General features: G+C 41.3%; 1 protein-coding gene across 2 annotated transcripts; it reads left to right on the top strand.

Annotated features, from left to right (window-relative positions):
- The first annotated feature begins 982 nt into the window (after positions 1-982).
- On the top strand, positions 983-11164 carry LOC113889792 (endogenous retrovirus group V member 2 Env polyprotein-like). Of its 2 annotated transcripts, XM_027537063.1 has the most exons (4): positions 983-1086; positions 1980-2059; positions 5342-5456; positions 8724-11164. In XM_027537063.1, exon 4 carries the CDS (start codon positions 9177-9179, stop codon positions 10242-10244), a length of 1068 nt encoding a protein of 355 aa, XP_027392864.1. In that variant the 5' UTR covers positions 983-1086; positions 1980-2059; positions 5342-5456; positions 8724-9176; the 3' UTR covers positions 10245-11164. The 2 variants fall into 2 exon arrangements, with proteins under 2 accessions (XP_027392864.1, XP_027392863.1); XM_027537062.1 differs by lacking the exon at positions 5342-5456.
- Positions 11165-15774: the final 4610 nt, after the last annotated feature.

Genomic DNA, 15774 nt, shown 5'->3' with positions numbered 1-15774 from the left:
CTCCTCATATCTAGAAGCTTTCACGAGACTAGCAGAAAACTTCTACAAAAATGATGCACTTGATTGCATGGACTCCCCTTTTACCAAAATCACATCTGTGCTGACCTTCCCCACTACCTCTGTGGAGCAGTTTATCAGAGCTATCTAAGGTGCTGTCTCCCAGACTACAGCCCTCATTTTGCTCCCCATAAAGCTTAACTCACAACTTTCACGTCCATTTTTTAAAGTCAATAACTTCCATTATGTGGGGATTTTAGCATCTGTACAACAGTTCTGGAAATATGCATCACATATTGTTTTCTGTGGACCTCAGAGAAGAGTTAAAACAGAATACATAGTAGGAGGACTCTGCCCAGGAAGGCTGCATAGAGTCACATGTAACAGAACCATGGAGAGAGAAAGAAGTGGACAAATCCAAGGGTTTGAGCATGATTAAATGTGGGGATTGAAGAAAAGAGAGAAGTCAAGGTTGACTCTTGGGGTTGTAGCTGAATAATTTGGTAATCAGTGTTGACTTTATTGCCTTGAGGGGTCTTCCCTGGTGGCTCAGACAGTAAAGAATCCAGCGGCAATGCAGGAAACCCAGGTTCAATCCTAGGGTCAGGAAGATTCCCTAGGAGAAGGGAATGGATAGCCACTCCAGTGTTCTTGCCCGAATTCCATGGACAGAGAAGCCTGGTGGGCTGTGTAGTCCATGAGGTCATAAAGCATCAGACACAACTAAGAGATGGACAGTTTCCGTTTTTTTTTTTTTTTTTTCTTGAAAGCCTGGAATCCTGGCAGTTGTGGAGTGGGGGAGAACCAGAAATGCCCAAGAATTGGACCTGAAGGTGGAGCTCGGTGGTTATGGATAGAAAGTCAAGATTGGAAGTCAGCAGTGGCTTCATGGTTCATGAGATGTCAGGAGATAAGGTAGGGAAGGGGTGGGATTTAAAAGGGGTTGGGCCTAGAGACTTGAAAACTCTGCAAGGGGATGGAGGAGACAATATAAGATCAGCCTGGATCAGCTGGTCGGCTGGATCAGCCCTCTAGCCTCTTTCCTCACTCTGCTCCAGGTTGAGTCCTAGAGCTGGAACCCCTCTCCAGGTAAGGCTGACAGAACTATGGAGCATGGGGCAGATGCTGTCCTGGGCTCCTCTAGCTTTATATCTGCTCTGTCTCTCACTGGACCATGAGAAAGGCATCTTCCTAGGTGTCTCTTATTAAGAAATTGGGAATATGAAAATAGTAGTGCCATGAGAGAAGAAAATGAAGACCAGGAGGAAATGAGGAAGGACTAAAGTATTTGCTTTAAAAACATGGTTAGGAGGTGAAATTAACAGTGTCTTTGGAGGCAATGGTACAAGCGAGAGCTTCAGAACTTAGGGAACCCAGACTTTGATTCTTTCTCCTCCATTCCCTAGACATGAGGCCTGAAGTTTATCTCCAGCCTATATCTTCAGATTTTTTTCTGACTGGGGATAGAGTTGGAAGTAGTAACTCTTTCTACATTTCCTTCATTATTAGAAAATTGAGCTCTTTTTCTAAAAACGAAAGGAAAAACATGTTTCCTATTACAGTCATATAAATTTAAGCAAATGCGTATCTAGAAAAATACCATTTTTATTTTCTGAGTACAAAATGGAGGTACTTATCTGCATGTTGCTGCTGCTGCTGCTGCTAAGTCACTTCAGTCGTGTCCGACTCTGTGCAACCCCATATATGGCAGCCCATCCAGGTTCCTCTGTCCCTGGGATTCTCCAGGCAAGAACACTGGAGTGGGTTGCCATTTCCTTCTCCAATGCATGAAAGTGGAAAGTGAAAAGTGAAAGTGAAGTCGCTCAGTTGTGTCCAACTCTTCACGATCCCATGGACTGCAGCCTACAAGGCTCCTCCGCCCATGGGATTTTCCAAGCAAGAGTACTGGAGTGGGTTGCCATTGCCTTCTCCACTTCTCTGCATACTAAAATTCTGTATCAATGGCTTTCCTTGAATTCTAGCCCCGAGTCACAGCTGCACAGGAGACCAAGTCCTGCTCTGCAGAGAACTCATCCTTCTTCCAGAACAAGGACTTCCGAAGGTGAGCAGAGGTGTAAACAAAACTCAGTCAATTTGAAGGTCAAACTGGGGAGTATCTCCACTAGCCCTTAGGGAAAGAAGAGATTATTTTTCGGCCAGGACATCTTTTGAGGGAAAAGAATGGCAGCTTCATCATGTAGACAGCTTCTTGCTCTGGGGACAGGCTATGGAGAGGGCCCATAGAACAGATAACCTCTTCAGTGCCAATCAGAAAATTCCGATCCAGCTGGCTAAGGTTACATTTCTGGGGAAGCTGAAAACCGCAAGTAAGTTAAGTGCAAAGTCTTGCTAGGATATCATGTGTTCCATCTGGATTTTTTCTTTATTACCATACATTTGCTGATGTATCTTTTAAAATCCTCACACTGTCTCACTTTTTTAAAAAATTTAAATTTATTTATTTTAATTGGAGGCTAATTACTTTACAATATTGTATTGGGTCTGCCACACATCCACATGAATCTGCCACGGGCGTACATGTGTTCCCCATCCTGAACCCCCCTCCCCGTACCATCCCTCTGGGTCATCCCAGTGCACCAGCCCCAAGCATCCTGTATTGAACCTGGACTGGTGACTCATTTCTTATATGATGTTATACTTGGCTCACTTTTTATGCTTAATTTTGCACATGGTTATTTTTTTCTCTTTAAGGAAAATTCTTACTCGGTTTTGCTTTTATTCTTATGCTGCTAAGTCACTTCAGTCGTGTCCGACTCTGTGCGACCCAATGGATGGCAGCCCACCAGGCTCCCCGGTCCCTGGGATTCTCCAGGCAAGAACACTGGAGTGGGGTGCCATTGCCTTCTCTGTTTATTGTTACAGTTTTCTCTTAAATTTCTACTTTTAACTCAGCATTTTGTCTTTTCTTGGTTTTGTCTTAGCCATGTTTTTTGGAACACAAAATATTTTATACTTCTGGATTGCAGTCACTGAAAATGTTTCTTTGTTTCATCTCTTTATTTTGACTTGGATTCTGCTATATTAGTCAGTGCTTTAATTTTGTAAGCATTTATATGTACAACTTTGTCCTTATTTTCAGTTTTCCTTGATATTTGCTTTAATAGTATTTGTGGGACATGTAGGGCAGTTTTGTTACTCACCTGAACTTGGGTTCATTCACCTGATGCCCAGCAGTCAATCTACTGACAGTGGGTCATGATAAAGGAAAGTACAGCATTTACGGGCAGGGCACCAAGCAAGGAGAATAGGCAGTGAATGCTCAGAGGGCCTGAACTCCTTGCTTGATGACCTGCAAATTAACACTGTACTTTGCCTTCACCACAACCTGCAATCAATAGATTGACTTTGCTGCAAGTAAACATGAGTTCAAGTGAGCAACTGTTTTTGTGGACCACCACCCAAGCTGGATGACTTTGGGGCACATTGGCCCCTTGCAAGAAGTGGCTCTAAGAGTCTGTCCCGCAGACTCCTGAGCACCTTTGTCTCAAGGACAACCCCGAGCCTCTGCCACCAACTGGATTACAATGGCCCTTGGTACATCGAGGTGATGGAACAATGCACTAGCTTGTGACATCTCTGTGAAATAGCAGAGCTCAAGGGTGATGGCACAAAGGTATTCTTTCTTTTAGCCACTTGGCTGTGTCCATGATTGGGCATTGATTTTGAGGGTTTTCTGTATTGGACTAAAGAATCTGTAACCCTGAGAGATGCCTTCTGTTTGTGGACTTGCTTCCTTCTTTAACATTTGACAGCACTCTCTGTGAACAATTCAAAATGGATAATCAAAGGTCTGTTCCATGTTGTAGACCCTGAGAGTATATTTTGCAAAATTGGTAAATATTTAAGCACCTCTGAAAAAAGAAAAAAAAATGGTGTTCTATTGCAACACAGCTTGGCCTCAGTAGTCTAGGACCTGGATTACATTGCCCCCTAGTATGTCTCTAAATAACACGATCTTTCAACCAGAACTGTTTTGTTAAATGGGAAGAAATGGAATGACGCTTCTTAAGTGCACCCTTTGATATTATTTTATCAAGCAAACCTGTTCAGAGAAAAATGTAACATGCATAAAGTATGACAGAGAAAGAAATGTCCTCAAATAGGGAGATACTAAAAGTTCTATTTAAAAAATTTAACCGTATTCTCAGGAATCAAGAGAAGGAGAATTAATTCAACAAATAAATGCTCCTAGATGTCCATCTCACTTGTCTCTGTATGGTGGGCAGAATGGGGAAGCAGGGGCAGGGGCCGTGGATCCCATAGCCACAAATTCACCTTCACCTGCTCAGGTAGAAGCTGAGGAAGGAGGAATTGTCTCCCTCTTATATCCGACAGAGCGCCCATATTGGTCAGAGAACCACTTATGTTCAGGCCAGGCATTCACACTGAGGCAGATTCTCACTGGAGGAATAAATGCCCAAGATCAGCCAGCAGGATTCATGCGGATATACTCTCCCTTTTCAAATTCAGACTTGTTTAATTGGAACATTAATATACAAACCTATTGTGATGACCATACCAGGATGGAAAATGCATTCTCCTCCATCTTTGCCACCCACAGTCCAAACTGGGTCAGAGCTTCCTAACTACCCCATTGGCTGAGGAAGAGATAAGGATGGTAATAGAAAATGCTAGAGAAGAGGCAGGTAGAATGCATGTTGCTATCTCTGGCAATCTCCTCCCAGCACCAGCAGCAAAAGCAATTCCCACCACAGATCCAGACTGGGAGGAGAATGACCTAGAACATAAAGCTGGCATTGAGCATTACTAGGAGTGCATCATGGTAGGGCTCCAAAAAGGAGAACCAACACAGGAGTTTTCATAAGGTGCAAGGAATGTGCAAACAGCCACAGTAAAAACCCTGAGTTTGGGGAGAGAATGGACAGGGCATATCACCAATATACAGATGTGAATCTAAATAATCTGGAGAATTTTAAGTGAATTAACCAGACCCTGTGGCTCAGAGTGCCCCAGATATCTAGAAATTGTGCAAAAGGTAGAAGGTCTTTTTCTGCTTCTGATACCTCTTTTGGTGTAATAGAAACTGCTTTCAGTTTCTCACAGTCGGGAGGGCATACAAGAACAAAAGGAGACCCTTTAAATGAAGCAGCAGATGTCCATTTCGGCAGCGATACTCACTGGGCAGAGAAACGGGGAGACAAGAAATCTGAGCAGAGGATAAGGTTCCAGGGACCCAAGAGAGTGAAGGGTAGCCCTCAGAGAAGAGACCCCTAAAGGGGACATGTTAAAGTACATCCCCAGCAGTGCTTATTGAAAGCCAAGAAAGCCACTGGAAAAAAAATCTGTCCCAACTTAAAAACAGAAACCAGAAGAGGAGGAGAAATCATTCTTCATGCTGGAGACAAGAGAGAGTGAGGAAAGCCAGGGAGTTCACTCGAGGAGAAAGGCCCCATCCCACCTCCCACCAGGAGTGCCAGGTAACCCTTTTTTGGGAAACAGACAACTGACTTTCTGATTGGTACTGGAGCCACTAGCTCAGTTTTGAACCCGAGTTAACCCCCCAAAAAAGAGCCATGTCAAGCAGAGTCTACAGAATGCCTCTCCCAAAACTGCTTTGCAGCCCCTAGATTGATGTGCTTAACTTAAAACACACTTTTATATACATGCCAGAGAGCCCAGTCTCATTGTTGAGGTGAGATTTATTATGCTAAAATGACTTTCACTCCTGGAAGACTGAATATAGAGGGAATACCAGAACAAGCTTGCGCCTTGCAGGCAGCCATCCTGTCAAGGGATGGAGCCACTAGCATCCCTGACAGGACATCCTGAACCAGGGAAGCCTGAGAGCATAGGCTGATTAGGGGGCAGGTACAGCAAGGAAGGCCATAGCAGTGAAGGTGAAACTGAAACCGGACACTCAGGCTCTGAGCTTAAGGCAATACCTTTTAAAGGAGCAAGCAAAACAGGGATGCAGACTTTGATAAACTGGATTTTAAAAATACTTGCTTATTTTCCTCCCTCAGTCAACTTATGGGCTTGCCATGTGTCAGTAGGGCCTTCCCTGGTGGCTCAGATGGTAAAGCGTCTGCCTCCAATGCGGGAGACCCGGGTTCAATCTCTGGGTCGGGAAGATCCCCTGGAGAAGGAAATGGCAACCCACTCCAGTATTCTTGCCTGGAAAATCCCATGGATGGAGGAGCTTGCTTGGCTACTGTCCGTGGGGTCGCAAAGTGTCGGACATGACTGAGTGACTTCACTATGTGTCAGTAGTGGTTAGAATCTGCCTGCCAATGCGGGTGATGTAAGAGACATGGGTTCAATCCTGTGTTGGGAAGATCCCCAGGTGTTGGGCACAGCAACCCACTTGAGTATACTTGCTTAGAGAATCCCATGGACAGAGGAGCCTGGTGGGCTATAGTCCACAAGGTCACAAAGAGCTGGACATGACTAAAAGCAACTCAGCATGCATGCATGCCTTCACCGTATAATACTCACATCCTGACTTTATAAAGCCACGCATTGAAGAGCACTGATTCATTCAGGACATAAGAACCATAAATCAGATAGTGAAAGACATCCAAACTGTAGTCCCCAATACCTATATTCAAACTATCTTAACCTGAAGATTACTGTTAGACTTAACAGAGGTCTTTTTCTAGATAACTTTGAGTCTTGAATCCCAAGAGTTATTTGCATTTGTAAGGAAGATCTGAAAATCAAAACAATCAACAATCTCAACTCTCTGGCCAAATGAAGCTCTAAACTCTCTCGGAAAAAGGCCCGATTTCACGACTCTCAGTGAAATATCTAGGAATCAAACTGACCAAAGGCCAGAGGAATTGCTCCATGACTGTCTGGAGACAGTAGCCAGAGTAACAGTGTCCAACATCAAAGACAGTAGCCTCGGTTCCTGGAATGGCAAGATTCTGCTGCGCATGAGTCCCCGACTTAAGCTAATAGTTAAACAGTTACATGAGGCCCTAAAACAAGTCTGACAATAAGCCCTCAGGGGGAGCAGAGAATGTGAAAAAAATCTTCCAGTCAATGAAGGGAAAACTACTGACCGCCTCTGTTCTGGGTTTGCCACATTTGAAAAAGTCATTTGATCCCTTTAAACATAAAAGACAGGTAGTGAGACTGGAGGTATTGACCTACAATCTGAGAGCACAAAATGCCCAGTATCCTATTTCACAAAGGCTTTGGATAGTATAATCCAGGGTTGGTCAATGTATCTGAGTGTCATAGCTGCTGCTCTGGATTTGTGGCAAGCAGCAGAATTCACTCCAGAACAGCCAACCGTGGTGTTTACATCCGACTATGTGTTGCTGCTGTTGGAACTAAAGGGTGGATATTGGCTCACTTCCGACCACTTGAGAGGATATCAGTCAATTTTATTTGATAATCCTAATGTGACCCCAAAGCCTGTGTCCTTTGCGAATCTGGTCTCATTGCTCCCCACCCCTTTGGGTGACCCCTGGGCCCAGGGTCATGCATTATTGTTTGCCGATTATTGAGCAGCTGTTTGGGCCTGACTAATGATTCCTTGGGAAATGTAGACGTTGAGAACTTCTCAGATGGAAGTAGTTTCATGGACCATAGAAACTGAAAGAGCAGATACACAGTGATAACCTTGCAGGAGATCATAGGAATGGAAGCTTTGCCATCACATGCTTGGCCCAAAATGTTAAATTCTTGTTCTCACTTGACTTTTCTGTGTCTGTGAGGTTAAGATAGTTAACATCTATACTGACTCGAAATATGCCTTTTCAGTTGTGAATGCATACGGGGCAATTTGGAAAGATAGATTGCTCACTTCTGAAGAAAAGGAAATCAAACATGCCCCCAGGAAGTTTTGAAACTGCTAGACACAGTGTTCAAGCCAAAGGAGGTGGGAGTTGTGCATTGCCCAAGACAGTCAGCAAAAAACACCTTTAGTTACAGCATGGATTCTAAGTATAAACCTGACCCAATTTAACCTGACATACTGAGAACCTTGAAAGGTCATGAGAATAAGTATTAAGTCTTATATATCTAGAAGCAAGTGGAAAATGATCAAGGAGTGTTTTAATTCATGTATATCTACTATACATGAATTACTACTATAGCCACCTACTAGTGATGGCTGACCTTAACAGGCTGCTTAGAAACATTTCCTTGCTGGATTGAAAACACTTCAGAAGTAGTAACGGTCTGAATTGAGCTACCCAGCTCAATTCAGAGCGATACTGGAGGTGTCTTTATTGCTAATATGATTCAGGAAGAATCTAAAATATGTGGAATAAAAGAGTTTGCATGCATCTTAGAGCCTGTGATCAACCAGAACCACACATTAAAAAAGACAATGGCTAAAATCTGTCAAGAAACTGACTTAACCTGCATTAAGTTGCCAGTTGCATCGCTTAGAATTAGAATGTGTCCTAGAAGTAGACTCCAATTGAGGCCTTGTTGTGTGAGAGAGTCTTCCTCTATTCTGAGCAGGTAAGTGGTCAGACATGTGATTGAAAGGTAAAAAAATTAGACACTGTAAGATATGTGTAAACACTGGGGTAAGTGTGAAATACTATTTCTAAATTTGGTACTAATAAATAATGTTTCCCATAGATGTCCTCTTCCAGTGTTTTTGAACTGGAGACTGAGTGCTCCTAATAATGAAGAAGAATATACACCAGAGAACCAACTCCAGCCTTGGAGGGTGAAGCCTTACTATGTTCTACTGCTAACTAGCTCTTCTTTTCAATTGATAGAAGTCAAGTTGTGGATCTGATACACGTGGATGAAGCTTGCTTCTGACTCAACTACAAATCTACAGTCCTCAGCAGTTACAGAAAAGACAACCACAGAGCTAGCTGAACAGTCTGCCTTCCTACAAGTCCACAGTGGGACTTCAGTTAAATCAAAGAAAGTATCTTTTATAAGTTGTGAATGACTTGTGACCATTTATCATAACATTTATAATTGGCTGGAGCATTTTTCTGTTTTATTATTTGCTTATCCTTTTTTTCTTTGCTTCTGGATTCATCTAATCATTTTACCTGTGATTATATTGTAGACAATCAAGCCTATCATTTGCTGTGATATTGATAATAAGAGATATTTAACTTTTGCTCTATTTTAATTTAAACCTTGTGATAATACAGTTAGTACCAAAGTTTAGGGCCATTGCTGTTTTCCCACATAAGAGCTTGGCCCCAGCTATAATGATGGCTCTTGCTTTGCTTTACTGCCTCATCCCACTGGTGTCTGCTGCTTCCTGGAGGGAAAATTCTCTAATTATGTTATCTCAGAGTATAGCCACAGGTAAGAACTTAAGTAATTGTTGGTTATGCCATTTGGTATCTGAAGACATCCAAAAAAACTATATCCCACTTATAGTCCCCGTAGCTGATTTTGGTACTGTGCCGAACCCCACGACCTACTATCATTGTCCTCCTCCAAGACTCATATTCAAAGTTAGGCTAATCGAAGTCCCTAAGAGTGCCCACACCCCTTGTTTCACCTTGTCTGAGGAAGTTTTCACTGGATCAAGAGCTAAGACTGGTCCACCGCGGTCTCTTGACTTTCTCCTGAAAAAATGTGATGAACAAAACCCCCTGATATGTACGAGTGACAAATGTGAAAGGGCTAAAAATGACACTGATTCATGCCAGAGAGTCAGAAAAGTTCAATATAATGTAACAGGAATATGGAGGGCTTGCAATGGTAGTGATCCCTGGCTAGAGAACATACTGTCTGTGCTCCCCCAAAAAGAAAGTATCGATTTCACTACCCTGGGAGGTATAACTTGTGCCCCTCCAGGATATTACTTTGTCTGTGGCACAGGGAATACCCCAAGAAGGGAAGGGACGGCATATCGCTGCTTAGACAGCTGGCAAATAGAAGGGTCATGCCTACTGGGATATATAAAGATGCCTTCCCATGATAAAAGAATGATATTGGCAGTGTATGAAGACAATATAGGACAAAGCTCTTTTGGCAACCTCACACCAACTGCCAGATTTTATGTCAATAGAGATACGATTCATAACCTCTCTGCCACAATTGGACAAATTGCTGAGGACACAGCTAAAAGTATTGCAGCCCAACACACACCTTTGAATTCATTGACTCGAGTGTTCCCGGGCAATAGAATAGTCCATGATTTCTTATTAGCAAAACAAGGAGGAGTGTGTATAATGGCTAATACCACATGCTGTGTATACATCAATACCTCTGGAGAAGTTGAAACCCGAGTAAACAAAATACTTCAAAAGGCTACCTGGTTATAGGATGTACATAAAAAGGATGCACATCAGGACTTATTTCAGAACACATCTGAAATAGGGGGTTTTTGGGGTACTTTTACAAGGCTCCATTTGATTATCATCTTCTTTCTAATGTGTTTCTTAATTTTCAATTATTTGTTCAGATGCTATGACAAAGTGGTCAAAGAGAGAAATCATGTTTTCATAATTCAAAGTACGATGCTAGACTTGGGACTCGAGAATTCTTTGCAAAGAGGATCCAAGACTTTTGCTCCTCTAATTCTGAAGAATTAACATCGCCCCTGTTCAGCAGGAAGTAGCCAGAGCGGTCGTCGCCCTGTTCCCCTCAGGATGAGGAGTATCAAAGAGCAGAGGGACCTGAAATTGAGCAGGACCCTGCAGGGTCTTCCTGGATACAATCTCCTATTGTCCCCACTTCTTGTTTGTAGAAAAAAGTTGAGATTTTTTAGGTCTTCGCAGAGTTCCAAAGAGCAGACTCAAGCAGTTAATGATTACAGAATTGAGGAAATGCAGGAACAAAGGAAAAGCAATCAAGCAATAAATGTTTAGCCATAAAACAGAGTCACAGGATTCCTAGATCCTTTTCAAGGGATATAGATAATAAACTGATGCAACCTATCTTTGAGTTGTTTTCCAGAAACCAGGATCTCATGATGAAATCCACTGGCAGTGTATGGCAGTTACAAACAAGTTGGAACCGGAAGAATGATGATCAAGATGCCAGATATCACTTTGTTGATTAAAACCCCATCAATCAGAAGAATCCATGAGATAATCACACACTTAAGCTCCTTACCCTTATTTTTAATCTAAAAATCTCCTGTCTGAAAGTCACTGGGGAGTTCAGATCCTTTAAACATTTACTTGCCCATTCTTCTTGCTTGGCACCCTGCAAATAAATGCTGTACTTTCTTTCACCACAACCTTGTCAGTAGATTGATTTTGCTTATTTGGGTAAACAAACTCAATTTTGGTTCAGTAACAACCTGTGTTTTGATTAGCAGAGCTCAGTGGTTTTTCTTAATGACTTATCAGTTTATTGAATGTTAGGAGCACTTTCAAGCACACAAAAGTATAAACTCATATCCATCACCCAGATTCAAGAAGAACTGTATTCCTCATTTGTCTAAACTGTTATTCTTTTTGTTGAAATATTTTCAAGCAAATCACAGACACCATGCCATTTCACCCTTAGAAACTTCAGTATCTATCTTAAAATATGAGTGTTTTATTAAATAACCACAATATGATTGTCCCAGCTAATAAATTTCATATTCCATAATATTGAGTACTCAGTCTATATTGAAAATTTCCCGCTCTTCTTCAGTTGATTCATTTAAGCCAGAATCTAAATTAGGGGCACATAAGTATCTCACTCTGCTAACCTAGAAAAGCACTTTATTCCCAAAGTTATTAAAGTATTGGAATTCCATTGAAGGTCCTACCTGGTGGATATTTCTCGTTACTCCTTCATAGTCATCTTGATAGCTTCAAGTACAACAAATTTTTTCCATCTTTCAAAACACAAACTCTACTCATTAAACACTATTTCTCTATTCCCCTCCCTTTCCCTTCCCTACCCCAGCCCTTGGCAATACCTGTCTGCTTTGTTTCTCTCTGAATTTGACTATTTTAGGTACCTCATATAAGTGGATTCACACAATATTGGTCTTTTTGTGACTGGCTTATTTCATTTACAATGATATCTTCGAGGTTCATCCATGTGGTAACATGTATCATATTTTCCTTCCTTTTTAAGGCTGAATCCTGGAGTAGGAAATGGCACCCCACTCCAGTATTCTTGCCTGGAAAACTTTTTGGACATAGGAGCTCAGTGGACTACAGTCCTTGGGACCACAAAGAGTTAGACTTGAATGAGCAACTGAGCACAAAGCTGAATAATCTCTTGTGTATATATCTCTCTCTCATATTTTTTATCCACTCATCCTTTGAAGGACACTTGATTGGTTCCATTTTTTGATGACTGTGAATAATGCTGCTTTGAATATGATTGCACAAATAAATAACTTTTATCCCTGTTTTTAGTCCTTGTGTGTATGTACCCAGAAGTGGAATTGCTGGACCACATGGTAATTCTATAATTAATTTTTTGAGGACATTCCCTTCTTTTTCACAGTGACTTTCATTGCGCTCTTGAATAAATCAAGTTGATATTGGTGTATCTGTTTAAATAACTTGAATTTGATTTGTTGCTTTTTTCTTTAAGATTGTGCCATCTCTATGTATTTAGGAGTTTGAGGAAATGTCTTTTATTCTTATTATCCTCTGCTTTGTTATTGAATAGCCTCCTGGAGCATATTGAAATACTTCCTTTTTTCTGTTCTATAGAAGAGTCTAGGTATACCAAAATAAAAGTTGTGTCTCAATTTTCAAATTTAATTGGGAAAGTTCAATAATATTCCCTTTTATTTATCTGTGACTGTACTCTCTTTCTATTCACTCTGTTATTTGTACCTTTTCTTCCAGGTAAGTCCATGTAAGCAAAAGTTTCAATGTTGTCAACTTTCTGGGTCCATTTTGTTTATCTTGCAATTTATCTCAATCTTTACCTATTCTAATTTTCTAATATTTTAAGTCTGTAAATTTCCCTCAATTCTCCACTTTTACAAGATGCAGTTATTATTATTAATATCTAATATTTTCAATTTTCCCTTAGGTTTTGGCTGATGAGTGTTTTTAGAATTTAAATAAATATGGTTTAGTATTTAAATGCCAAACATAGACATCATTATCTTTTAATTTTATGCCATCTTAATTTTTCTTGGTTTAGTTTATATGTAATGGAAAATTTTGAACTTCTTGATTCTAAGTATAATTCTTTCCTTAACATTGACATTAATGTTGTGTTAGATGTTCATATGAATCTTACATCACAGTCATTAAAAAATAATTTTGTTTCTTTATTTATTTGCAGCTTCAGTTGGCCTTTGTTGCCGCACGTATGCTTTCATTGCAGTGGCTTCTCGTTGCAGAGTACAGGCTCCAGCGGTATAGGCTTCAGTAGTTGCAGCGTGTAGACTTGATTATTGTGGCTTGTGGCCTCTATAGCACAGGCTCAGTAATTATGGCATGGGGGTTTAGTTACTGCATGGCACTTGGAATCTTCCTAGACCAGGGATCAAATCGTGCCCCCAACACTGGCAGGTGGATTCTTATCCACTGCACCACCAGGGAAGTCCCATCACAATCTTTTTGTAATACAGTAAGTCCCCTCCATATGAACGTGTTCTATTCTAAAAGCAAGTTCCCAAGTGCAGTTTGTGTGAAAGTCCAACGTAAGCCTACATCCCCAACAAACACAATTAGCTATCTAGTACTGAGCTGTGAAAGTGAAGTTGCTCAGTCGTGTCCGACTCTTTGTGACCCCATGGACCGTAGCCCACCAGGCTCCCACCAGCCCATGAAATTTTCCAGTCAAGAGTACTGGAGTGGGTTGCCATTTCTTTCTCCAGGGGATCTTCCCAACCCAGGGATCAAACCCGGATCTCCCGGATTGAAGGCAGATGCTTTTTACTGTACTGTAGTAGGTTTATAATAGTTTTCACACAAATAACATATTTAAAAAAGCAAACACACAAAAATAAAACTTTTTTAATCTTACAGTACAATACCTTGAGAAATATAGTCGTATATAGTACAACAGCTGGCATACAGGCACTGGCATCAAGTGAAAAGGCAGAATTACTTACTAGAGAAGGGAGACGAGGTGAGAGAAGCAAACACTGAAGGATCATGAGAAGTAGAAGTTTGAGGGAGAGCTGCAATTTCACTCACACGTGAAACTGATGTCTCAGGTCCTGGTTCTTTTCTGGATTCAATTCTATCTACCTTCTTAAAATATGTCCAGTGACATCTGGGTAGTAGCTCTGTTTTTCTCATCATAGATGCTATAATAGTGCTGGCTTGCATTCTGAACAGCTCCTGCAACCTTCCTATACCATCCTAAATTCAGGTCCCAACCTCAAAAACTAACAGTGCCTTCTCAAAGAAATAAAATCCTCTCTCCATTTCTGCATCCCAAATCTCTGGTTCTTCAGTTACTTCTTCTTCTTGTCTCTTTTCGTCCTTTCTCTGCACCTCCAACTCCATCAAGTCTTCATTAGTAAGCTCCTTGTGTTGCACAGCAAGGGGTTCAATGAAGTGTCCCTCTTGCAGTTCTAGCTTGAAATATAGATGCTGGGATGCACATACATGAAAATGTAGGCCAGACTCATGGACTATAATAACTCATGTGATTGGACATGCAAACCCACATTTGCATCTTTTAAAGTTGACAGCTTTAAGGTTCATATGTAGGGGACTTACTGTAGTCTCTAGTGTTCTATGTTTTAGACTTCAGCATCGAAGGTAATATGTCTTATGCTCAGTCTTAAAAAATCAAGAGTTAACTTTTTTTTGAGCAGTTTATGTTTACAACCAGTTGAGTGAAAAGTACAGAGAATTCCCACACACTCCAAGCCCTTACACAAGCAAACTCTCCACCTCATCATCCCACACCAGAATCACAGTTGTTATAACCCATGAACTTACATGATACATCTTATCACCCAATGTCTAGAGTTTACACTAGGGCTCACTCTTCATGTTGTACTTTCTGAGTCTGGACAAATGTGTGACTTGTATCCACCATTGTATCATATGGAATCATTTCACTGTCCTAAAAGTCCTCTGTGCTCTGTCTAGTCATCCCTCTTTCCCAGTCCCTCTGAAGGACTGATCCTTTCACTCTCTCCACAGCTTTGCCTTTTCAAGCATGTCATGTACTGGAATCATACAGTATGTAGCTTTTTCAGATTGGCTCCTTTCACTTAGTAATGTGTATTTCAGTTTCCTCCCTGTAATGCAGGTTGTTTTCTATAAAATGTCCTCCAATCCAGTGACTGGTGTCTTTATAAGAAAACGAAATAGAGGACACATGCACACACACAGTGGGGAGGCAATGTGAAGAGAAGGCAGAAGTTGGAGTGATGAATCTACATTCCAAGAAACCCCACGTATTTCTGGCACCACCAGAAGCTAAAAGAGACAAAGAAGGATTCTTCCCTAGATCCTTTGAAGGGGAGCGTGATCCTGCCTATACCTTGATTTCAGATACCTACCCTGGAGAGTTGGGAGACAATGTTTTTGTTTTAAGCCATCTAGTTTGTGGTACCAGGAAACTTAATACAGTGGTCATGAACTCATGTCAGCTTCTGAGCCAGTGCTATTATTCCTGAGAATAATTACCAATTCCTGCCTAGACACAAGAGGAGAAGGACTGGTGGAGGTCAAGCTATAAGAGTCTGCTGACACATTTAGTTGCAGTAACCAAATTGAGAGACAAGCCTTGTGCAGAATCCTCCAATAGGGATGTTTACATTGACGTAGCCACACAAACTCAAGACTCCTTGTCCTGTGAGATTAACTTGGGGATAGTTAGTAAATTTGTTTTTCCTCTAAGACTTGGCGAGAGGTAAGAATGTTTACTAAAAACTAAACAGCTGATAATATCCTTATAATACTTTTTAGCCTC

The sequence above is a fragment of the Bos indicus x Bos taurus genome, chromosome 3 (genome assembly GCF_003369695.1).
Source record: "Bos indicus x Bos taurus breed Angus x Brahman F1 hybrid chromosome 3, Bos_hybrid_MaternalHap_v2.0, whole genome shotgun sequence".
NCBI lineage: Eukaryota > Metazoa > Chordata > Mammalia > Artiodactyla > Bovidae > Bos > Bos indicus x Bos taurus.
This window is presented reverse-complemented; position numbering and strand designations above follow the sequence as displayed.

What these genes read in the sequence shown, in the direction of transcription:
- LOC113889792 (XM_027537062.1), top strand. Translation starts at nt 9,177, where the DNA reads ATGATGGCTCTTGCTTTGCTTTACTGCCTCATCCCACTGGTGTCTGCT.